This window comes from Onychomys torridus, chromosome 1 (assembly GCF_903995425.1).
Source record: "Onychomys torridus chromosome 1, mOncTor1.1, whole genome shotgun sequence".
Taxonomy (NCBI): domain Eukaryota; kingdom Metazoa; phylum Chordata; class Mammalia; order Rodentia; family Cricetidae; genus Onychomys; species Onychomys torridus.
Window position 1 is genome coordinate 61096481 of NC_050443.1, and position 25733 is coordinate 61122213.

The window sequence follows — 25733 nt, forward strand, 5'->3', positions numbered from 1 at the left end:
TAAAGCACCCTCACTCCCTAGCATGGTGGCGCACGCCTGTGATTCCAGTGCTCAGGAGATAGAGGCAGGAGAATCAGAAGTTTTAGGTCACCATCTGCTACACAGGGAGTCCGAGGCCAGTCTACGTTACACAAGACACTGTATCAATAAAGTATCTGACACTCTCATTTTTATTTATTATTATTATTATTATTATTATTATTATTATTATTATTGAGCTGAGGATCGAACCCAGGGCCTTGCGCTTGCTAGGCAAGTGCTCTACCACTGAGCTAAATACCCAACCGACACTCTCATTTTTATTCAATAACTTTGGCAACCTGTACGAAGGTCCCTACATCTAGAGAAGAGTAAGAACACAGCAGGGCTGGATTCCGAAGTGGTTCTCTCCTGCACCGTACTAAAGCTTGGGAAGAAAGATGGGGTGAGTGGAGCATAGTGTAGGCAGCTGCCCATCGCAGCAAAGAAACTTTAGGTAGTAGAAATGGCAAAGACCAGTGCAGCCAACATAGTACATGGGGGCTGAGGATTGGCAATCATTCATTGCCTGGCTGGAGCCATGGTGAGGGGTGATAGGGCTTTTCCGAGACCACCCCATCTCGACAAACATACCATTCTCCAGAGCCCTTTCCCCTTTCTTCAAATGTGGGTGGAAGAAGAGGCCCAGACATTCTGTGTAAAGAGCAGTATTTTTATTCACAACTTCACCAGGGAAGCAAGAAATACAGCGCAAAAGACTCCGTGTCTGCATCATCAACATTCCTGGTGACCCAACCAGAAATCACAGTAATGGAGTAACACATTTGAGCTTAGGATTTACATCCAGGTGGGGCCACGGCTGGGGTTCCATTCAGCAGCTTTCCCGGACCGACACATTCCAAGCCAAGTTGCTGTGTCTGTCCTGTTACTGGCCTCACTTCAGTGCTGGCTGCAGCAGCCTCCTGTACTGAAGGCAAAAAGAGAAGATGACCCTCAGTCCACAAGCCGTGGGGATATGCTGGGAGTGCCCACAGGTAGGCAGGGGCAGGCTCTTGGCTGGGTCCGAATGAGTACCTTTCTTCCTGAAAGGCCTGAGAAAAGTCAGGGGTAATGGTTTCCCCAGAATGGAGCACCAACTTCACAGGGTAGTCATGACAACTAAAGAACATCCCAGAAATCAAGTCCATGGCACTGGCTAAGTGTCAGTGACACTCCTCTACCTCCCCCACGCTCTGCTCCAGACCTCTCTGATGCTCCCTGCCACTGGCCAGGGCAGTGTTGCTTCCTCTGAGAGTGTCTGGTTGCTCTTGGTATTTCAGGCCTTCACAATAATGCCCCTTGAGGGGATGCTATGTCTCTTTGGACTCTGCTAGCCCAAGCTTCTTGCCCTCGCACCTGCGGTTCCTGGCATGGTTGCTGGGGCTGCAGGTAGATGTTCTCTAAGGACTGTCTCTCCCTTCGGCATGTGCACACTGGAGGGAGTCAGCAGCAGGTACTGTGGCGGCTTGCAGGCAGGTGGGAGGAGCTCCTGCTTACCAAGAGCTTTCTGCGTGCCCAGCACCAGACTGTGCATGTGACATAAAGGTGGGCCTGCTATTTCCATTTCATGAAGAACATAAGGCTTTGAGCCGTTCGGTGACATTTCTAAGGTCACCCAGCCCCTAAGTATCTAGGTATGGCCCCAGTGTACATCCCACCCCACCACACTGCCTTCTGCACACAGCAATAAGCACCAGGGACAGTGGTGAGCAATGGGGACAGACCAGGAGCAGAGAATGGAGGAGCTGCCACCCAGCTAGGTAGCTCACAAAGGGCTTGGGCACCACCACGGGTTAGTGCTTTACAACCAGTGGTGATTTGAGCCTGCTTCCACCCAGAGGACATCAACTTGATGTCTAAAGGCTTTTGTGGTTTTTGGTTTTTTTCCCCAAACTTCCGGTCTTAAACCAGCCTCCCGCCTCAACCTTCGAAGCATCAGGGACCACAGTGCACGATTCTTGACCAGGAGGGATTTGGGTTGTCACCACTTAGTGAGGAGAGGGAATGTGTTACTGGCATCTGGCAGGTAGAAACTAGGTAGGGATGTGGTAAGCATCCTAAATGCACAGGACAGCCTCGCAGAACCTATGCTGTCAAGAGCACTGACATATGATAAAAGCCTGCCATTGGGAAATGGACAGGAGCATGGAAAGCGAGCTGCTCCTGCGTTCTGTCTCCACTGGTGACTTCCCTTCCCACCTCTAGGCCTCAGAGGTCACAGCTCACACCATAAGCACAGACTGGAACCGCTAAGGTGGGCTTGGAAGACAAGGGGGATGGATGGACAGGGCTGTGTGTTAATCCTAGTCTGTGACTTCAGACTAGGGCTGGGCAAAGAGGAACTGCTCTCCCATGCAGTCTGCTGCACCATTCCCCCGTCTTTGGGACAGTCCCCCTTTGAGGCCTGGGACCCTGGCTTTCTGGAATCCATACCCATCATGCCCTGGCTAGGCAGTCCCACCCTGAACCCAAGCTGGGTGGCAGTTCTTGCATATTGGTACTAGGGTAGGGGCTCACCTGAACTGGGGAAGCTGGGCCACTGAGGTTCATGCCTAAAGCTTTCTTTAGCAGAAGGATCCTGAGCAGATCATGACTCAGCTGCAGGCTCTGGTCCCTCTGGGTGTTGGGAGGTGCTGTCCCCACCAGCGACAGACTTGGAGGCTCCAGACTCTTCTTGCCCATGAAGTGACCTGAAATAGAGGTGCCAAGGTACATGCAAGCTAAGGAACGAGGACCCGACTACCATAAGCAAGTTCTGGTCTATTCCACCTTTCAGCTCTCACAGAGGGAAGACAAAAAACAAAGAAACAAACAAAAACCTTCCTCCTCAGCAAGAAGCCACAGACATCTGGGTATAGGCAAAGCTGACTGCCTCAGCTTTTCCCGACCAGCTGGAGGTCAGCACAACTAGAAGAAGGGTGTAGGTAGCCTGGGACCAGGAGACCTGCCAGGGAAGGAAGTGGAGATGGTGTCTCGGAGACAGATGTGCAGAGAAGACATGAGTGAGAAAATCCCGGCAGTCTGCCTAAGGGAAGGGGGACTGACGACGGCAACCAGATCTAAGATGCTGGCCTAGCTCTGCCTTAAACTTGCTTAGTGGATTATCGTAGCCAAGCCCCTGATTCTGGATCTGACCTGTTAATTCCCACCTGTTAAACTTGAACCCCCCCCCCCAGGGGGGGGGGGGAGTCTGCAGGAGCTTCGCCACTATAAGCCTCCAGAGAGTTGAAAGAAAACTGGGGACCGAAGAGAATGAGGCACGCTTGTTGGGGTCCCCTAAGACTTACCTGTCGCCCAGAGGTTGCCCCGGGGGTGCACTCGGATCTTGCTGGCTCGGCTGCGGGGCTCCGGGAGATCCCAGCTGAAGGAGGCGACGCCGGCAGTGAACAACACGAAGAGGAGGAGACCGCGGAGCAGCCGGGAGCTCCCTGCCCGCCGGGTCATGGCTGTACCAAGCGGGCTCTCCTCTGGCACTAGTTCGCGAAGCCCGCCTTCCAGTCTTTTAAACTACAGTCGGAGCCCAGCCTGCGAGAGGCGCTGAGCTCGCCCCGCCCCGAGCCCCGCCTTCTGCAGGCTCCGCCCCCACAGCCACCGGGTGGGCACTGTCTCACTGGAGTTTGGGCAGAAGCCCACCACAGTTCGTGTGCAACCTGGCGTGTGGCACTGCCCCACAGCAAAGGTGGTTCCCAAGACCCTCCTCGGCCACCAACACCAGCTTTCTGCCATCGTGTCGTTACATCAACCCTTAAAGCTTCTCCTTGAGGCTGAAGTGGAGCAAAAAGTCCCGCTCCTGGCAGCGTGGGTGTTTGGCATCACCTAGCAGAACTACATAAAGGAATTCTGTCACCTCCTGCGTCTCAAGGCATCTGACCCTTGCTTGCACCTCTCCGCTCTCTCACAAATAGCACACACTTGGGTATCCTGGAAAAGTTCTGTGCCCAGAATGGGGATAAAATGATGTGTAGCGGTGAGTGAGGAGTGGTACCACTTGGAGCGCCTGGCCTATCATAGAGGGAGGAAGCAGACCTGCCTCATGGGTCAGAGCAGTGCAGAGCGCTGGGCCAGGTGATGCTCTCTTCTATTGTAAAATGGAAATAACCATACTGCCTAGACCTTTAACAGTTTTACATTTTCCAGTATAACTATTTGTTAAGAGCAGCACTCTGTCTTCTCGAGGAGCTGTCTTAACTGGTCTTGGAAAACACCTTCAGCCATCATTGGCATCACTTAATGAGCAGGGGCAGATACATGCTCCAACCCCTTTATTTTTGTTTAACTGTTCACTGAACACCAACATTTGGAGCACTGTGAGAGAGTCAGGAGGGGACACCAACTCCCTGCTACCAAGACTTCACCTTCTCATTGGAAACTAGGTCAAGGAATGACGGGTGGAATGGGGTGTGACGTCTTGGATTACAGAACCTCCTGACATGGCCCAAGAATGGCACCTGCTATCATGGTCGTTTTCTTTGTTTGAGACAAGGTCTTGCTATGTAGCCCTGGCTGTCCTGGAGCTCACTATATAGACCAGACTGAGTTGAATTTATAGCAATCCTCCTGTCTCAGCTTTCCAAGTCCTGGGATTACAGGTGTGAGCTGCTATACTTGGTTTGCTGTCCTAATTCCCACACACAGCTAGCTGAGCAAGGCCTGGCAGGCTTATGGCTCACCATCCCATCTTTGATGTTCTTATGGATGTCAGAGGTTAACACATCGGACATTTTCCTCAGTGTGCTCCACCTCTGTGGAAGCCAGAGGACAACTTTCAGGGGGTCAATTCTTCCTGAATTGTTTGAAGCACAACTCTCTTGTTTCTGCTGCCGCGCCACGTCATCCAGTTTAGCAGGCCAATGAGCTTCTGGATTACTCTCCCATCTTGCCATCGGAACCCCAGTTACATGTATGTGATACTACATATAGTTCATCATGTGGGTTCTAGGAATCTGAACTTAGGTTGGGCTTGCTGCAAGTGCTTTTACCCCAAGTCATCTCCCTACCCCCCACCCTAGTTTTTGAGGTAGGGCCTCCTGCTGAACCTGGTGCTTCCTGACTAAGACTGGCTGGTCAGCAAGCCTGGGGATCCTCCTGTCCCAGCTCCCCAGCACTGGGATTTTAGGTGCTGGCCAACAACCCTGGATTTTTATGTAGGTGCTGGAAATCTGAACTCAGGTCCTCATGCTTGCAAGGCAAGCACTTTCCTGAACCATCTCCGGGTCCCAGACGCTTCCTGAGGCTGTGATACTGAGGTTCTGGAGCGTGGCACACAGGACAGTGACAGTCCATTTCTGGCCTTGGCTTTTCCTTTCAATCTCCTTGCTTCTCGCCCCAACCTGACATTTACACCTCTCTGCTTTCTTGTCACAGCTTAGCCATGGTGTGCAGATATAGCTCTTAGCACCTTCCTGTAATAATCATTCCCTCTGCATCCATCACACTCCCAGACTGCCTCTTTGGTCCATGGATGTAGAAACCAAGGGAAAGTGCTGAGTGAGTGCTACTTCCCTTAACCCGTGAAGGAACTTACTTGACAAGCTTCTCTCTTGTGTTATTGGCAAAGGTCACCCCAGAGGTTGAGTTAGTTGCCTGGACATTTCACGGGAGTCAGGCTTCAGTTCTGCCATGACACTCTGGGGGTACGGCCTCAGGCTCCCAAAGCTGTGAGAACAGACACAGTTCCCCCTAACACAAGCACTCTGGCTTTTCCCATGCTATCATTTCAGCACCAATTACAGTCTGAGTTCTCAGGGAGCAGAGCTAATGGGTACTACCTCTCCGGTCCCATTGCTCTCCTATGGGAGACCCTGAGGCCTTGAGTTCTGGCCTCACAAGTTCACTTACACCGAAGACCAGCCCCATCTAACACATACTCGGTTTATGGCTTAGAAGAGGAAGCCAGGAAGCCACTACTCAGCTGAGCAGATGAAAGCTGAGCAGCATTCCTAACTACTTGCATTTAAGGGGACAGTTACATAACCAAAGTAATACTTTCAACTCCAAAGAGGGTTTTAAAAAAGGCTTTGGATCTTAGAGACTTAGATTTACTGTAGAGCTGAAGGCTGGCCTTGAACTCAAAAATCCTCTTGCTTCAATCTCTCCAGTGCTGGGGTGTGTGCCACATCGCACGTAGGAATCTGGTAGAGAATCACTGTTTCTAAGAGATTTGATAATCTGAGCAAAGCTGAGGAGGGGGCTTTGCAAAGAGGTTTGCTGCAATAGCCCATTCAATTTGCAAAGGTAGGACCAGGGTATGGCACCCAGGGCAGTAACAGTGGAAACAGCAGACTCTGTTGTGCACAGACCTTGCACAGACCCAGTGCACATCCTGAACTCTGGTAAAGCAGGTTATTCTGAGACTTGTTAAATAGGAAACAGCAGCTCTTCCTGTTGCAGTCATTGCTGGAGCAGCTGCCGCCAAAACCAAGTGCAGTCCCTTCGAGGGTTCTGACCGAAGCAGATAAACAGCGGCGAGCCCTCTCGCTTTAGGAAGAGAGCCGAAACCCAAGTGTGGGCCCCTTTGATCTCTGCACATCTGAAAAGGTGATGAACTTCCGGCTGTCGGAGGGCACTACAGAAGCAGCAGGCTGGCAAGGTGCTCCAGGTGTAGTGAAAGCCATGTGTCACCTACACTGAAGAGGTGTGGCGAGAAAAGGCACACCTCTCCACATGGGCATCCACCTCAGCAAGGTGGTTATCACAGGCTAAAGCTGGACAGAGACCTAAAAGATCCTGGAAGGGAAAGCCCAGTCCCTCCTAGTAGGAAAGGAGGAGGGCAAATACAAGGAAGAGACGGTCGAGAAGATGCAGGAGTGGGGGAACCTCAGGCATGGCGCTCATTAAAGACTGCTTACATGGAAAAAAAATAGGAGAGAATAAAAGTTGTTACAAACTGTAAAAGCACACTTAGAAGAGCACCTGGTGTGCTCTTAGGAAAAGCAAAGCCTGAAGTCCATTACCAGGAAATGTTCACTCATTAGCAGAGATCAGGGTGTGCACACAATAGAGCTTGGCCCTGCCAACATGCCTGTGACACCTTGGTTCCTAAACCAAAATGCCAATGCACCTACATCAATTCTTTTTTTAAAGAGATCCGCCTGCCTCTGCCTCCCAAGTGCCGGGATTAAAGGCGTGCACCATCACACTTCCCTCTACCTCATTCTTGACCAGTTCTGAGAAAAGAATTCTACAGCTTTCTGTTTTTGGCTTAAGTAACGTCAGACTGAGAGCTTTGACTAAAGCTTGATGCCAGCTAATTTATTTACTTGTCTGACATTAAGTTCCGCATACAAATTTGTCTAACTAGAGTCTTTGAATTAAAGCTAGAGCCTGGTTTACCAATCCAAATAGATGGGAAATTCAAGTGATGGTTCTAGAGAAGTGATTCTTAATTGAGAGTGGGTAGAAGCATGCCGGAAATGCCTGAGACAGGATATACAGTTTGAAAGTCAGATTCAGTAGCAAGATTTAAGTACTTATGAGAAAAGGGCATTGTTTTTATAATTTAAGCTTAAGAAAAACCAAGGTAGAATGGTAAAATATTCTTGGCTGACGAGAGGAAGAGACTGGGGGGGGGTCAGAATAACGATATTGTATTTCTAGTTCCTAAAGAGGCCGTGGGTTTTAGAAGACCATCATAGGGACAGTTGAAATTCTTGATGGATGAGATGAGGTGGCTTTTCTGGTTTGTGTTTTGAGACTGGGTATCATGTAGCTCAAGTTGGCCTTGAAGTCACTATTGTAGCTAAGGCTGGGCCTTCAGTTCCTGACACACCTGCCTCCACCTCCCCTGAGCTAGGACTACAGGTGCAGGCTGTTGCACCCACTCAGGAGGCGGCTTTTTGTAGAGATGGCCAAACTATGTATACTGAGAAACTTGGAAACGGCTAATGTGAACAGGGATTATCACACAACGGCACAGGATGGTCCGGGTGTTCTCAGTCCTTGGGAACTACCATCAGCTTCCTTTTTACTCCATTTTCTGTCAAACCCACAGAGGACAGACAGCAATGGCAGTTCCCTCCTTGGTGCTGGAGACCATGAAACCAAGCGTTGAAAGATTTGGAGTTCTCCCAGCAGACAACAGACATCTTTTGCTACCTTAGGTTTTACATAGGCGACTGATTTCCACCTGGTTTTATCTGTTTCTCCTCCAACAATTACTTCAACTCTAACTTGTTGATTACTATTTTATAACGTAGTCCTAGACCTATCTGTACAGAACAAGACAAGTATATAAATCAAAACAAGCATAGGGTTGGGGATTTAGCTCAGTGGTAGAGCGCTTGTCTATCAAATGCAAGGCCCTGTGTTCGATCCTCAGCTTCACAAAAAGAAAAACAACAACAAAAAAAACAAACCAAAACAACAACAACAACAAAAAAAAGCACAATACTGTAACAGACACTAGGGGATACTCAAAGATTTAATCTAAAACTGGACCTGTCTCAATGCCTAAAGGAATCAGCTCACACTCTGTTGGGGAATGTTTTTTATTTTTTTTAAATATATTTTTTTAATCATCTGATGGAAACACCTTATATTTATTTATTTATTTATTTATTTATTTATTTATTTATTTATTCATTCATTCATTCATCCATTTATTTATTATACAGTATTCTGTCTGCATGTATGCCAGATCTCATTACAGATGGCTGTGAGCCACCATGTGGTTGCTGGGAATTGAACTCAGGACCTCTGGAAGAGCAGCCAGTGCTCTTAACCACTGAGTCATCTCTCCAGCCCAGGGGAATGTTATTTTAAGGTGTGTTACTTTTGTTTATGTTGATTTGTTTAACTCTGTGAAGCTGTGTTACCTTGCTTGTCTAAAATACCTGACAGTCTAATAAATAGCTGAATGGCCAATAGCGAGGCAGGTAAAAGGACAGGCAGGACTGGCAGGCAGAGAGAATATACAGAAGGAGAGATCTAGGAGGAGAAGAGAAGCAGTTAGAGGAGGAGGAGGACTCAGGGGTCAGCCACCCAACTGCATAGCAAGCCAGGAGTAAGAAACAAAGAAAGGGGCAGTGGTGGCACACGTCTGTAATCCCAGCACTCCAGAGACAGAGGCAGGTGGATCTCTGTGAGTTCGAGGCCAGCCTGGTCTACAGAGCAAGTTCCAGAAAAGGCTCCAAAGCTACACAGAGAAACCCTGTCTGGAAAAAACAAAAACAAAGAAAGGTATACAGGAATAGAAAAGGAAAAGCCCAGAGGCAAAAGTAGACAAATTAAAGTTAGGGAAAGCTAGCAAGAAACAAGCCAAGCTAAGACTGGACACTTATAAGTAAGAAAAAGCCTCTGTGCATGATTTATCTGGGAGCTGGGTGCCCCCCCCCCAAAAAAAAAGAGCAAAAACAACCAACAATAGCATTCTAGTCGGGAGAGGAACACAGAGAAAGCCAGCTGCCCTGAGAGAGTGTTAGAGAGGAAGATGGACAAGGCATTGGGCAGTCTGAAGCACGACCCCACCAAGAACCCCACTGAGAACTCCCCAGCACCTTTGTGATCACAGTAGGATCCTATGTGAGAAGTGTGTCAATGCATGCCCCATCCACTAAGGTGAGTTCTGAAAAGGCAGCAAAGGCCTTGCTTACTTACCTCTGTAGCCAGGATCCAGCTGAAAATCTGAACATCTGCTGAGTGAATGATAAAATTCTTAGCTGTAACCACACAGTAACCGGCATAGCAAAAGTGGCGTGTCTACCTGGCGAGTCCCATGTGGATGCTGAGACTGGAAGAATCTCGGAGGGAATATCTTCTTCACAGTGTGTGGTAAGCCCTGCTCTTTTCAACCCAACCACATTCCTTGATTAAACAGCATTCTGTCTATGTCCAGATACACTGTGTGGAAAGGGTCGGGTCTGCTGTTTGACTTCTCACAGTCATTGGTGTGTTCACAGTCCTAGGCACAGTGATGAAGGCACAGGCGGACAGAAAACAGCTTGGACCAGCCTTCCTGACCCAAAGCACCATGAAGAAGGGAAAGAATCTGTGTAAGCAGCTACAGTTAGCTGGATCATGTCAAGCACAACAATGTTAACCCTGTCATGAGGAGGGTGACCGCAGATGATGGAATAGTGCCTCCCACCCTGTGTTATGAGTGACTAGTTGGGCTTGATAAAACACTAAAGCAGATAAATACCAAAGCACTATGCTAGAGCTCCTCTGTGTGATCCCCCAGCAAGTACACAAGCAATCAAGAAAGCCAAGGCTCTCTCAGAAGCCTCCGACTCCCTAGGCTAGTGACAAATGCCAACAGTCCCACTGATAAAGAGGACACAGGCAGTCCACAGGCATCAGAAACAAGAAAGCAGAATTAACATTTAAAAAAAACCTGGAAAGGGTACATGCTGCTTAAATGGAGCCATGGTGAGAGGAAGTTTTCAGATTCAAATTTGGCAAGGCCAAGAGAGAATGTACTTACTAAATAACAGGAAAGTACAAATCACTTTAATGATTCATACGCTTGCTCGGCTCAACACCACCACTAATCTAAGCTACTATGCCTCTGCTCCCAGTGCATGATTATACCAACATTTAATACACACTGCTGCATGCTCCTGGGGAAGCGGAGTGCAGTGTCTACAAAATGAGGCTCCTCCTGCACGGAGGAGCTCACAAGCCGCCAGGAATCTTGAGGCCATACCCCAAATCCAAAGCACCATAAAGCTGCTGGAGATGGGCAGTGGAAGAACCATTATGTTGAAGGATGGTGAACCTCAGACACGCAGAGCTGAGACAAGGAGGCAGTGCAGTGAGAACACCAGGGAGGCCGGCATGGGGATGCTCACTCAGAGTCAGCTGCACTCAAACCCTGAGCCTCACGGGGGGGGGGGGGGGGACGTGGGGACGGGGGACGACGACATCCAAGAGATACCCAAAGGAATCATCTACGTGCCCAGACACCGGATCCGTGGGGCAAGGGAGCACAAGACAGAGCGGCTGGTACTCAAGCCACAGGAAGCTGTAAATGCCAATGCAAATGGATCGCTACAGGGAGATACAGGCTTAGCAAGGAGATGCATGGGGAGATACTACAGCTAGCCCCCCCCCCCCCATGCGAGGATTGACGGAGCAGCTTGCCAGACTCCCCAAGGAGCTGGAGTTCAAAGATGGAATGGTCAAGTCAGAGTTGTAGGATTGGAGCTGAGGAAATGACACAAGACTTACTAGCTGGAGTTGTGAGAGCCAAGAGATCCCTAGAAAGAAATTCCAACTTAAAGTTTTATTGGTTCTCACCCCTTTTCCAGTCCCTTCCAGAGGCTGAGTCCTCCACACTTCCTCTTAATCCTGCCAAAGAACCGGGAAGTTCTGTTCAACTACTTGTTGTTCCTCTGGCGTTTCTTTATTATTTTTTTTTTCTTGGTTTTTTGAGACAGGGTTTCTCTGTGTAGCTTTGCGCCTGTCCTGGAACTCGCTTTGGAGACCAGGCTGGCCTTGAACTCACAGAGATCCGCCTGCTTCTGCCTCCTGAGTGCTGGGATTAAAGGCGTGCGCCACCACTGCCCCGCCTCTCTGGCATTTCTTACATTTTTCTTGTATTTTTGTTGAGTTGAGTCTATGATGCCCAGGTAGTCTCAAATCCATGGTCTCAAATGGTCCTCTTGCCTCAGCACTCTGTGCGAACTCACTTCTTTACGTTTTTCCTTTTTTTAAGACTTACTTTATCTTTACTTGTGTGTGTGCACATGAGTGCAGGTGCTCAAGGAGACCAGAAGGTGTGGGGTCCCTGGAGGTACAGGCAGTTGTGGGTGCCATGTGGATGCTAAAAACTTAGGTCCTCAACAAAAGCAGCAAGTGCTCATTACCCTAATAAGCAGACTGTCTCCAATCCCCCTTTTTAGGACTTATTTTCTTATATTTACAAAGAGCTCAAAATATATTTATATTTTTTTAGTTTTAAAGATTTATTATTTTTGAGGACAATCAAGACTGCAACTCACAGATCCAGAGAGGCTACCTAGCGGGGGGGACCCTAGGATGACTGTGGCTTATAAGTTTTGGTTTTATCCAATCACTGAGCAAGCTTTAGTGAAACATTTCACCATTAGGATAAGAATTTGTACCTTCCGTATCAAGCTGGTTAAAGAAAATGCCAGCTGTACTTTCAGGAGGGGAGGCTAAAATCTTTTTAGATTATGGATTGGCCTATAGAAAAATGTCTATGACAGACATTTTATCAAAGAGTAAATAAAGGGGAAGATAATAGAAATCTCACTTACACAACTTAAGTAAAACAGAGCTCTCTGAACAGATGATGATAGGTTTCTTCTGTATCCCAGAATCTAATCAATATTTATATGTATAATTAAGCTATCATTTGGCTTAAAAGGGATTGTTGGGAAATGTTATCATTTTTACTATTTTCTACAGAGAAAGTATTTTCCAGTTTCAAATAACCCTGGACTCTTGAATTATAACCTGTTTTTATGTTCAAAAAAGGTTTATTGTTTTTGAAAGATATATTTTTTATTGGTATGTGTGTGTATACTTATGGAAGATAGGTGGCACTGGATTCCCTGGAACTGGAGTTACAGGTGGTTGTGAGCTGCCTCATGTGGGTGCTGGGAACTGAACTCACATCCTGTAGAGGAGCAGTGTGTGCTCTTAACCCAATGAACCATCTTCCCAACCTTTATTTATTTATTTATTTTTATGTGTTTTGCCCGAATGTATGCATACCATATGCCTGCAGTGCCCACAGAGGCCAGCAGGGGGCACCTGATTCCCCTGGAACCAGAGATACAGGAGGTTGTGATGAGCCATGTGAAAGCTGAGGACAGAACCAGGTCCTCTGTAAGAGCAGTTGGTGCTGAGTCCTCTCTCCAGCTCCCTAAATCTCTGTTTTCGGTCTTAGGTTTTATCTTTCAACAATATAAAAACTGGCTAGCAGAATGATTCAAATGTCTTTAAATGCTCTGGCTACTTTAAAAGAGAAATTTAGCCTTTGGGTTTTTGTTGGTTTTTTTTTTTTTTTCTGGTTTTTGTTTTTTCTTTTAAGATTTATTTAATTATTTTATGTACATGAGTGCTCTACCGCATGTACATCTGCACACCAGAAGAGGGAACCAGATCTTACTACAGACGGTTGTGGGCCACCATGTGGTTGCTGGGAATTGGAACTGGGCCTCTGGAAGAGCAGCCAGTGCTCTCCAGGACAGCATCTCTCCAGCCCCAGCCTTTGTTAATAGGCGTATCCAGCAAAGGCAGAAAAGGAGTCGGGGCACTGAGCAGGAAGATTTTTAACCCTGTCTCCCATGGACGACTAGGGAGGAAGAAATGAAGTAATAATATTCTGTCTTGCTGGAGAGGCAGTGTGAGCACCCTCCGGAATCACGAGGAACTATGAAGCCCTACAGGCTGAAGAAGCCATCTGTTACCATGAAGTAGCCATGTGCAAAGTCTGAAGGGTAAGCCTAGTTAACGGGTTTCAGATGGCAGTGTTCTCCACAGGGAAGGCTCTGGAAGCCTGTCTACCCCATTAGCAACACAGCACAGGCTGTCACCTCAGCTGAGTAAACAGATCCTGACCAGTGCCCAATAGAAATCCTGCTTACTTTTGAGATTTCACATCAAACAAGAAAGACAAAGGTAGAAGTATTTTGTGTTACTGAATATTGGTTTATCCTACATTCCATTTCTCTGGTGGCTTCAAAATTCAAAGAAAACACAGTTGGGCTTTTAGTCACTACTTCAAACTGTCTCCTTGAGTCTGATTAGAGAAACTGCAGAGCCAGCCATTTACAAGAATGGGTTTAGACAAATTAAAGAAGAAAGCAGGGCCTCTGCTTCCTCCCCTGCCTCATCCAAATGCTAATACAGTGTGGCGGAACGCTAAGAGGCCTTGGGGGGGACATCTGAGTCACACCCTAGTGAAGAATCAATTGTGTGAGGAAGACATTTCCTATGAATGTCAATGGTTACTCTGGCTTCACAGAAACAAAAACAAGCCTAAACAAAAACCCATTTGGTTTTTTTTTTAGTTGTTGTTGTTGTTGTTTTGTGGAGCTGAGGATCAAACCCTAGGGCCAGCAGGCGCTCTACCACTGAGCTAAATCCCCAACCCTAAAAACCCATTTGTTAGTGTTTGGTCAACCTTCAGAGCTGAAGGATGGTTCATACTAAAGCCTTTTCTCTTTTCTAGTTTCTTGAGATCTTGTATAGCCCGGGCTGGCCTTGAACTCACAACATAATTGAGGATGACCTAGAACTTATCCACCTGTTTCTGGTGCTGAGATATTCCAACTTCTGGGATAACAAGCATGTATTTTCATGCTCAGCCACATCCAAGCCTGTATAAACCCATACTGGGCACTAGTAATCGGCCAAGAAAGGCACATTTCAGAAGCTTTCCCAACAAACACAATTCCGGGAAAGGGGTTCAATGTGCAAAGTCTTTTATTTAAAATTTTGAAAAGTTAAGACTTAATGACCACCTCAATATGTGCCATCCCACTGTAAGGAAGGATGACGGGTGTGAACTCATGCAGAGCTGTGTTTTCATTTACAGAACTCTGTAGGCACTTTAAAAATGAAGCTTGGCTTCAAAATACAAACACTGGGGGCTTTGGCTCAACCTTTTAATATAAAAAATTCACCGATGTACAAAAAACGTGAGAGTGACAATGACAGCATATGAAATCTGTGACTGAAAGTCCCCGTGAGTGCACTCCATGTGCACACGCACCCGCCCACACATCCTCGGTGTGGAAACAAAACTAATGCAAACCAGTGCTACCAAGAAGCGCCAACATGTGTGTCCTCCAAATATCTGCCAATCACAGACCAGGATCTACTCCAAACATCCAGTAACAAAAGCACAGCATCTTCCAGGAGCAGCGCAGCAGCCGACTTCTTACTCACGATGGACCAGCACAAATAAACCCAGCAGAAACAGTACTGCATACTAGAAAAGGAAACAGGAACACATGTCAGGGGCACTTCCAACAGTTCTTAATTAACTCTTTTGTGACCAGAATCAATTACTAAACTGTCTAATTATTCCTTCACGCTTTAACTGTAATCCATTTAACAGTTTCCAAAATTAAAACAAAAGACACGGTGGGGGAGGTGGACTGAATCCAGGGCCTCACACACACCAAGCATGTGAACTGCCGATCTATACCCTCAACCCAAGAGCATTTCCTTGTCAATCAAACATACTGTAGGCACTCTCACCTTAAATTTAGGATAGTCATTCATGAGGATTGTCACGATTCCAATGTAAGGAACAAATCTAGAAGAAACCAGCAAACAAACAACTCATCATCACAGAAAAAATGCCCTAAACGAAGCAGCTGCTGAGTCACTGAATTTTAATGACCAGTACCGTCCACAGAGTACTCATTTTCAGTCACCAAGTCTGTTTGCATAGATTATATTTGTTCCTTTCATCAGCCTGTTACAAGGAAGTTAGGATTATCACCATTTCAGATGAGGAAACAGGATCACGCACCAAGCAGCATGGCTGTGTGGCAGAAGCAGACTGGAGAGCTCAGGTCTCCAGCTGGTATCTCTGGTATCTCTATGGCTAGGGGCTGGGTGTGGCCCTCACCAATCATGGTGAGGAGCTAAAGCCCCTATGGCAGCACACTATAAGGTATTTCACGTTGAGCAGCCAGTGAATAGAAGAGCTTTCTTACAGAGCTCAGGGCTTCACCACCCACCCCTTTAACTGTAGTATGGTCTTGCCCTCTTAATCCTGACTTTATTTTTTAGACAGGCTCTTGAAATGTAGCCCAGGCTGGCCTTGAGCTTGCTTCCACTTGCCTTGGTCTCCTAAAAGGCTGGGATGAGGACATGTGCCACTATGTCTAGTTCTGAAATTTCTCTAGAACCACTTTTATCACCCATACAGCAAGCAAATCAGTCTTCGCCTCCGTCTTCCTGTACACCCCTTCAGTATTTTATTTGACGACACACACTTGCTCTTGAGATGCTTCCTCCTGGTTTCGACATCTCCCTCCAGACTGCTGCACCTGCACTTTCATCTCTCCCCAAGCTGCAGGTACAAATGGAGACCACGCCCCCCAGGCATTACAGAGGCTCTGGGGATCTGCACGCAGGTTGGGCTGCAAGCCATTTAACCATGAGCCACCTCCCGAGCCCTGTGTCTTCACCAGCTTTCCTCTTCTTCAGCCCCCCAAACTAGGCAAGGCTGCCCAGTGAAAGCTCAGCACGTGACATACTGCCAGTGAGGGTTTTCTCACACGTAACTAATCTGTTGTACACAATTATATGGTACCAGCCTCCTGTTTAGACTCTGAGAGTAGCAATCTTGATGCCCCATAACCATTAAGGCCAACATGTACACGTTCGCATGAGGACACACATGCACACACAGTTTCACCATGCTGGAGATCAAGCCCAGGGCTTCACCCAGGCCAGGCACTCACTCTATTGCTGAACTAAGCCTTTGGCCCAATACTGCCTGATGGAATATTTGAATATCTGAGGTTTTTCTTTTCATTTTCTTGAGAAATTTCATTTTCACCAGGCTTTAAATGTTCTCTCTAAGCAAGACACCTTAACATTGTAAGAATACAGGGCAAGGGCTAGGCACAGTGGTATATGCATTTAATCTCAGCCTTTGGGAGGCAGAGGCAGATGGATCTCTATAAGTTTAGGACTGGGGCCTGGTCTACATATTAAGTTTCAAGTCAACGAGGACTACTCAGTAACATCCTATCTCAAAACAATATAAAACAACTCACAATAATAATAATAATGCAGGACAGAATAAGAAAATTACCAGGGCATCATTGATGTGAGAAAAGATGGTAAACAAATGTACATTCAACCTTCTTCATTCTCTCCTCCACTGCTGGGCTCCAGAGTAGACTGGACACACTGTGTGTGGGGGGCACACTGTGGGGGGGGGGCACACTAGCATTTATCACAGAGGAGAGGTTGGTCCCCAGTGGACTCTGAACTCTTTATCACAGTCCACTCTCACTTTGTAAACTGAAACTTCCTGCCGTGCCAAAGACCACAGAAACAGAAATCACCTCCCACTTAACACCTCCACCATCAAAGCCACAGGCAAACTTCCACATACATTGCCTTTAGTGTCCTTCACTTCCTGTTGAATGTCCTTCACTTCCTGTTAAGAACCCTCTTTATTTCCTATCTTCTGTCCTCTTTTTTCAAAATTAAACCGCCTGTCTGTCCACACCTTCCCCCAACTTCCTTTCCATTTACTGGTGTTTCTTAACAGCTGGACCTTCTCTGACAGAATACTTGGGTCGCCGGTGGTAGCGTGGCCTAGCATACAGGCATGAAGCCCTGGGTTTGATCTCTAGCACCAGGTAAATCAGGTATGGTAGTGCACACCTGGAATCCCAATGTTTGGGAGGTGGAGACAGGAAGATCAGTCATTCTCAGCTACAACAGAGTGTGAGGCCAGCCTGGGAATACACAAAACCTTGTGTCAAACACACATAAAATCACCACATATACTTTTCTACTGCCCTCAGATTTTCTGAGTAAACAAATCCCTGAAAGATGAACTTCAAATAATGCTCTTGCACACTCAAATTCAAGATGTTTAGGTCCAAGATAAAGTGCATGGACACAGGTACATGGTGACAAGCAGTTTCACCACACAGGACCTGTGTCAACATGTGGGTTCCCCAAGAGCCGAAAAGAGACACCTACAAAATATTGCTAAGCTCTGGGAAGCCGTTTTAAATCCAAACCTGCAGTACTTTTCCCCCATACTGCTCAGATAAAGAGCTATGTTAAAGCAGAGCGGCTGGTAAGCAGACTAAGATTATAAATGAGTGAACAAATGCACTCACAAAACTACCTCCAGCACCAGCTGATGCCAAATTCTCATCTAGAGGGTAGCGGATGGTCTAGAGTTCCCGTGAGCAAAAGTGCTGTTAAGGCTGTCGTGGCGCCATGCCAGGAACCTCAGCTATGAGGGAGGCTGGGGCTGCACTGATTGTGCCTGCACACGGGTTCTCTGTTTTATTTACAGGAAGGACTTGTACACGTTTAGGGAATGCCTCTTAATGTATTTCATTAGATGCAGACAGCCAGAGTACACTGACGTACAGGAAAAAGCCTGGTACAGAAAGAGCATCACCAACTGATACTTCCAGAGAAAGTAAAGGCCAGAGACGGCTCAGGACTGAAAAGCACAGGCCCGTCCAGAGGACCAGGTCGAACTCTAGCACTTCCATGCTTGCTAACAACTGTTGGAACTATGGTTCCTCTTCTGGTACCAGACACACGTGTGGTGTGGACACAGATGCAGGTAAAACAGCACAAACATTAAAAATATATTTAAAAAATCAAAGAAAATGAACATATCAAACTAAAGACCAAACAGTAAAGAAAGTACGCTACACAGAGTAAGAGGGGCCATATTTAAGAAGTTGGGCAAGTGGGGGGTATGACTGTGCTTAAGAGATCTATAAAACAAAAATGTCTCTAAACTGTAATCCCCATTTGCCCAAGGACGGATAACTTCTTGAAATGTTGGGAGCTGTTGCTCATGTAAGATAACAAACATGTGTTTTTGTTTCTGTAAACAAGCTTGGTTGCCCCAACTGTATAGGATGCGCTTGATCACACACAAGCAGAAGGTATGTAGGCAGGAAGTACGTAGCCCTGTGGGTTCTGCTTTTACAGCCTCTGACTAATGTAATTTGGTGTCATACTCTGGGCATCCCGGGTATGGACCTGGCTAGTGTCCACTGTCTGAGCCAACACTTAATCAAGCTTGCTTCAAATTTAGCTCAAGTTTTGCGGTAGTGGTTTTATTCTCGCCTGGTGAGATGAACATAATTTCAGCACTTCGGAGACAGAGGGAGGTGGCCTACTGTAAAGCTTGAGGCCAGCCTGGTCTACATAGTGAGTTCTGGTCCGGACAGCCAGGTCTCCATTAACACCCTATCTCGGGGAAAAAAAAAAAAAAAAAAACTAAAATAAAATAGAAATCTGGGCTAACAAGATGGATGACTGGGTAAAGCACTTGCCACTAAGCCTGACGATGACTTTGAACCCTGGAAACATGCACGGTGGGAAGAAAGAACCAACTTCCCTGGGCTGTCCTCTGACCTCCACACTGGAACTGTGAAATAACCACATTACACATTTATAAAAATAAATATTAATTAAAAAAACAAACAAACAAACAAACAAACAAACAAAAAACTGCAGGCCTGGTGGATGCCTTTAATCCCAACAGAGAGGCAGAGGGAGGTAATCTCTGGTAGCTCAAGGCCAGCATGGTCTACAAAGTGAGCTCCAGGACAGCCAGGGACACACAATGAGACTATCAAACAAACAAATAAATAAAAAGTCTGGACCTCAGAAGCCAACTTAATAAAATACTATATAATGACCCCAGAGTAGACTTTGGTTTTTGAAATGATCTGCTTCAAATTAAATAAAAAGTAAGGTTTTTTGGGAGATAAGATTTAATGTAGCTCAAGCTGGCCATGAACTTTTAATCCTGTTAACACAGGCATACAACCACCAAGCCTAGCTAATAAAAAGTGCATTTAAAAATGTATATTCATAAAAATATATACATTGTAGTTGTTGATTTCAGTCAAGAGAAAGCTCACATCAAACTCTTTCCTTATATTTTTAATTTTTTTATTAAAATCATTTTTAGACTTATTTTTATTATTTTATGTATGAGTGTTTTACCTGCATGTGTGTCTATGCACATGTGTGCCTGGTGCCCAAGGAGGTGATGAGCCTCCATCTGGGTGCTGGGAATGGAACCTGCATTCTTTGAAACAATGATAAATACTCTTACCCACTGAGCCAACTATTCAGTCCTGTATTTTTAATTTTCAAAATAGGGTTTCACTGTGCTGCTGGGAACAGGTTCATTTGAAGTGAGTCCCTGTTCCAGCCTCCAGGTAGCTAGGATTACACATGTGCCACTGTACCTGGACGCAAGCTTTATTTTTTATTTACATGTCATTTACATGCATTTTATGGGCTACCACTTACTCTATATATACATACATGTATATATATACATGTATATATATATATACACATGTATATATATTATACACATATATACACACACACACACACACACACACACACACACACACACACACATATATGTTTGTTTTGGGTTTTTTTTGTTTTGTTTTTTGAGACAGGGTTTCTCTGTGCAGCTTTGCGCCTTTCCTAGAACTCACTCTGTAGCCCAGGTTGGCCTCGAACTCACAGAGACCCGCCTGGCTCTGCCTCCCAGTGCTGGGATTACAGGCGTGTGCACCACCGCCCGCCCGGCTTTACTATACTTCACTATTCTAGTTTCTCCTTCCTTGGCTTCCTTCATTTATTTCACTAGTGGCATTGTCTATCAACCATTCTGTCGTCTCTCTTTGTTCCCACTGCTCTCTTCTGGGACCAACAGGTCCTCTAGTGTGTTTTTTTTTAACTTTCTGGTTTTCCAAAGTCCTCTCTATTAAATCTTCAGTTGTACAGTATTTGTTTCATTTCTCAAGTTTTTATTACATGCTAGAAGATGAATTAACCTTGAAAATTAAGCTGGGCGACAGAAGCCAAACACAGAAGACCACAACTGTATAATTCTGTTTCCATGAACTGCCCCAACAGGCCAATCCCTAGACAGCAGGTCAGCGGCTGTCAGCAGCTGGAAAGGAAGGGATGAGACATGACTGCCAATGAGTGTGAAGGTAGAGAGGAACGTTCTGGAATTAGGTAGTACAAACTTGTGGATATACTAAAATTTGTGAATTATACCCCTTAAAATAGAGAACCTTCTATCCCCAAATATGTAAATTCTGTTTCAGTAACATTTTTAAAAACAATTTTGGTTCAGAACCTTAGGTATCAGTGTGCACACAACTATTTTTTTTTTTTTTTTTTAATTTCTAAAGATATTTGTAGCACAGTCACAGGCTTGCCTGTAAAAACGCCTTATCCCCAAGAGTGGGCTCCAGCCTGCTTCTCAAATAGCAGCCTGGTGCTTTACAAATTCACTTTCCTCCACCAAGGAGGACGACTCACTTCAATGCGTGTCAAGTTAAGTGCTGGGGCAGTTGGGGGAAAGTGAGTTTGTCCAGGGAAGCCTGTCTGCCAGCTGTTCATGTCCCAGGTGTTCGGTATTTCATAGAAATTCAGATTATTGATTTTTTTATTAACAGCCATAAAAGGGCTTATATTGTTAAAGTTGAGATTTTAGTTTAAACTTTATATAGACTGGAATTAAAAAAAAAATCTTTAGAAAGACAAGTTAGTTGAGAGAAGAAAGCCTGATTACTAACCTGGAGAATGAGACATCTTTTAACCAGCAAAGGGACAGAATAGGCAGACACAATGTGACAATACAGAACCAAACACACATAAAGGGACCCCACCCAAGGTCTCTATGTGCAGCCCTGGCTGTCGGGAACTCACTCTGTAGACCAGGCTAGCCTGAACCTGGAGATCTGCCTGTCTCTGCCTCCCAAGTGGTGGGATAAAGGCGTGTGCCACCACTGCCCAGATAAAGGGACACTCTTAAATGGAAGTATACAAAAACAGTCCAGCAAAATTTGTCAAAAAGCTCTAAAGTGTACATATGCTTTACCCAGTAACTTAGTTTTTCTTATTTTACTGGGAAGACTGGGTAGAATCACTGGATTCATCTAACAGCAAGCTGTTCATTCTAAACAGTGTTCACAAAGACAAACAACCAACTAAAAACAGGTCAGGGCTAATGTTAGGACACTGAGTAGCTGTATGAGCTACCCCAAGAATGGGGCACTAGCTCTGCAAATGATGGTAAATGTACTGATCTGTAAACAACCTCGGAGTGAAAAGGGAGCTGTGCAACACTGTGACCATTCTCCCTTATATAACAAATGTGTTTACGAATGTGTGAGCGTGTACATAGGAGCACCGGCATCTTTGTCCCATACATAAAGGGTAAAGCAACAGCTTGATAGTAAATACTGATGGACAACCGAGATTTCCTTATCCTTCTAAATGTAATCTGCAGATTTACAACTGAAGGAAAAATAGAGGCTAAAAAGAGATTAATGAGTCTGAAAAACCATGACAGGAGCATCTTTGGAAATGAGGAAACTTGGAGATCTATTTCTCAGAGGCACGGACGACCTAATGTGGATTATCTTTAGCTCCAACATAGGTTATAAACATTCTCCTGAAGTTGGATACGCACGCACACACGCACATGCAGACAAAACACAACACAATGGTACTGTTCTGATCTGGATTCCTTCCCATCTCTCAGGCTACAACTGAAGGAACTTACATTCATGAACAGCCACCTCCTTCTACACAGCAGTGTCACAGGAGGTGGCTGTTCCACAATTGATTCATGTAGTAAGGACAGCATTCTGACAATAGTAAGAATGCTATGAAGCACTGAAAGAGAGAACCAGCACCCACCTATACGTGGGACGCCAAGCTAGCAATTCTGCTGTGATGGCTCAGAGGGCGGGCTTGGGAGCTCCAGCCACTTAATACCACCATCAGCGTGATCTTACATACGTAACATGGATTTGTCTCAGTTTCCTCATCTGCAGAATGGGAATATTAGGGTTGTTTGGAGGTTAAAATGAAGCAATACTTATAAGGCACATACAGTGAGTGTCTGGTATATAGCAAGCCTTATGAAGGTGAGTTATGTTAATACTATTAGTACATTAAAGTAGGAATCCCATACTTCCTTATACCGTAACTTACAATTCCTGTCCTCCACTGATCTGTTCTCCTGATAATATCTGAAATGAACAGGCTTAACATAATTTAAAAATTTCATTTAACCTCATCAATGTCAAGACTAGAATCAAACAATATAGGATAAACTAACACAATAAAATTAATTTAGATGAACAGTTAAAATTGTCCCAATAAATTTCTAATAACGTAAGTTTCATGAAGCAGCATTAATACTACTCTGGACCCAACAGCCTGGCCACCTACTGACATCAATATTTCTTGAGTAAACTGAATAACTGATTCTTGGTTTTAGAGAGAGATCTCATATAGTACAGGTTAGCCTCAAACTCACAGCTTTTTCTTTTTTCTTTCTTTTTTTTTTTTCTGGAGCTGAGGATCAAACCCAGGGCCTTGTGTTTGCTAGGCAAGCGCTCTACCACTGAGCTAAATCCCCAACCCAAACTCACGGCTTTTTAGTGAGTCTAGCCTTGAACTCTTGATCTTGCTTCTACTTCCCAGGAGCTGGGACTACAGGTGTGTAGCACCCCCCCTGGCTAACAAAGTTCTTAGTTGTGATAGCAGTATTCGATCTTATCCCCAGCATTCTACTCTTACTTGTACCCTCCTCCGGCCCCAGGAGCAGTATGACTTATGACTCAGATGCAGTTTAAGAGGGGCATCTTTTAAAGACAAAGGTGACTTGGAACCAGGGCTGACTGCTATGCACTCAGCTGCACAGTCAGTACGACCACGTTTAAAGTGATGTGAAAAGGCCAAGATGATCCCCTAGGTACTTACCCCCTCGCTCTCCCTACAACGTCTTTCTTCTCTAGCCAATGTTGTCCTTGTTTATAGAGGCCTCGGTCATCAACGGCATTATTATCTCCTTTGGTTAAAAACTTGATATGCCCATTTTGCCTTAAAAGAGTAAGGGAAACAAGTCACCAAAAATCTTCATGGCATTCACTGCATAAAATCAGCTCTTCTTAACAAGCGCCGGGTAATTATGCCTAAGAGCAGTTCTTTAGCTAGCTAGAAGAATGTTTATAGCTGGACTGCTTAGCTAGAGAAAGATTAAGAATAAGTGAGAAGTGTAACATTAAGGAGCTGAAATACTTATACGAGCATTATGAACACAGTTGTAGAAAAACATGAAATGATACTAGATGATCATACACATTTTACTACTTGAAGAAAAAATAAACTAGCATATATAATGAACTTCATCTATATTCAAACATGCACAACCAATTTTCTATAAACATAAAAATCAAAGGGGGGCACTAATTATCCCTCAGGATATAACTGTTGAAGTACAGACTATGGGAAATTGACAAACAGCAAAGCTCCTTTAAAAACATGGACATCTTCCCCTGGAACAGAGTCCTAGAGAGGGAACTCTAGATGAAGGAAGAGTCTATATAGGGCAGCCAGTGCCTGGCTCAGCAGGTAAAGGCATTTGCCACCAAGCCTTACCACCTAAGTTTGGTCCCCAGAAACCACATGGTACAAGGAAAGAACCAACTTCCCTAAGCTGTCCTCTGTCTACCACATGCACCTGGTAGTGCCCCCAAATAAAGAAATATAATTAAAAACAATAAAAGTAATTAAAATAACATCCTAAGTGTCTATTCACATATATATAATAAATAGACAACCACATCAACCAACTTCGGCCAAGGACCATAACTGATCTAGGTTCAAACAATTTTTGTTTGTTTGTTTGTTTGTTTGGTTGGTTTTTTGGGCTTTTCAAGACAGGGTTAAAGGTATGCGCCACCACCACCTGGCTTCAGTTTTAAAAGTCATAATGAAATTGGTAAATTGAATAACAACTAAAAACTTAATAATCTTAAGGAAGTGTTCATTTTTATTTATCATATATTTAGTACTATTTATATTATATTTAATTATATTATTTATTAGATTATATATTTATTTATTTATTCACCATACTAATTATAGTTATAGTTTATACAAGCTTAATGATGGTTTTATAGACATTTGTTGAAATATATGAGGACCTCGCCCAAAATGATACAAAAAAGAGGAAGAGAAGAGAATATAGATGCAGCAATGGCCATACATTAGTCATCTGTTGGAGGGCAGATACATGGGCTCATTAGACTCTGCCATGCATGTCAGCAAACCTCTAAATACAAAATACAAGGCCTAAAGTAGCACAGATCAAGGGATAAACAGTGGCTACCTACAGCATTCTGTAGTTTCACATTTTCTTGTTTTCCTCTCTAACAAATATGCAGTTATTAGAAAAACAAGTTTGTTTATTGGCTTTCGTTTTTCGAGACAGGGTCTCTCACTGCACAACCCTACCTGGCCTGGAACTCACTATGTAGACCAGGCTGGCCTTGAACTCAAGAGATTTGCCTGTCTCTGTCTCCAGAATGCTGAGATTAAAGGTGAGCACCACCACTGCCCAGCAGAAAAATCAGTTTAAAAAAAAAAAAAAAAAAGCCTCAATACTTCAGATATTCAGATTTGGTAGCAGTTATAACACTATCTTGGGCCAGGTATGGTGGCACATGCTGTTAATCCCAACACTGAGGAGGCTGAGGCAGGTGGATCTCCATGAGTTCGAGGCCAGCCTGACCTACAAAAGAAGTTCAAGGACGCCAAATCTGTATAGAGAACCTGACTCAAAAAACAAGACCAGGGGGACTGGGGGTTAGCTCAGTGGTAGAGTGCTTGCCTAGCAAGCACAAGGCCCTGGGTTGGATCCTCAGCTCCAAAAAAACCCAAAAAAACAAAAAACCAAGACCAGGGACTGGAGAGATGGCTCAGCAGCTGCAAGCACTGGCTGCTCTTCCAAAGGACCTAGGTTCAATTCCCAGCACCTACATGACAGCTCATAGCTATCTGCAACTGAGTTCCAGGGAATCTGACAGTCTCACACAGACATATATGCAGCCAGAACACAAACATCCATTAAAAAAAAAAAAAAAAAAAAGACCAGGGCTGGAGAGATGGCTCAGAGGTTAAGAGCACTGACTGCTCTTCCAGAGGTCCTGAGTTCAATTCCCAGCACC

The 25733-nt window shown here is 45.2% G+C and overlaps 2 protein-coding genes across 4 annotated transcripts in view; both read right to left on the reverse strand.

Moving 5' to 3' along the window:
• Positions 1 to 677: 677 nt before the first annotated feature.
• Positions 678 to 3558, reverse strand: Nmb (neuromedin B). 2 transcript variants are annotated; one of them, XM_036206377.1, is made up of 3 exons: positions 3306 to 3558; positions 2536 to 2708; positions 678 to 941 (listed from the first exon to the last, which is right to left on the reverse strand). In XM_036206377.1, the coding sequence occupies exons 1-3, from the start codon at positions 3460 to 3462 to the stop codon at positions 810 to 812; spliced, it is 462 nt and encodes a 153-aa protein (XP_036062270.1). In that variant the 5' UTR covers positions 3463 to 3558; the 3' UTR covers positions 678 to 809. The 2 variants fall into 2 exon arrangements, with proteins under 2 accessions (XP_036062270.1, XP_036062276.1); XM_036206383.1 differs by having other exon boundaries at positions 678 to 946.
• Positions 3559 to 14394: 10836 nt separating this feature from the next.
• Positions 14395 to 25733, reverse strand: part of Sec11a (SEC11 homolog A, signal peptidase complex subunit) — a 33529-nt gene continuing 22190 nt past the window's right edge. Inside the window, exons 4-7 of one of the 2 annotated variants that reach the window (XM_036169479.1) lie at positions 23485 to 23604; positions 22711 to 22762; positions 15193 to 15250; positions 14395 to 14920 (exon numbers count right to left, since the gene is read on the reverse strand). In XM_036169479.1, coding sequence (XP_036025372.1) covers positions 15209 to 15250; positions 22711 to 22762; positions 23485 to 23604 — 214 coding nt within the window. In that variant the 3' untranslated portion in view covers positions 14395 to 14920; positions 15193 to 15208. The remainder of the gene's footprint in view (positions 14921 to 15192; positions 15251 to 22710; positions 22763 to 23484; positions 23605 to 25733) is intronic. The other variant, XM_036169472.1, reaches the window with a different exon arrangement.

Coding starts and splice junctions, on each gene's coding strand:
- Nmb (XM_036206377.1), bottom strand. CDS start 3,462: ATGACCCGGCGGGCAGGGAGCTCCCGGCTGCTCCGCGGTCTCCTCCTC. Junction 2,709..3,305: donor GGGCAACCTCTGGGCGACAG/GTAAGTCTTAGG, acceptor CCTCTATTTCAG/GTCACTTCATGGGCAAGAAG. Junction 942..2,535: donor GCCCAGCTTCCCCAGTTCAG/GTGAGCCCCTAC, acceptor CCTTCAGTACAG/GAGGCTGCTGCAGCCAGCAC.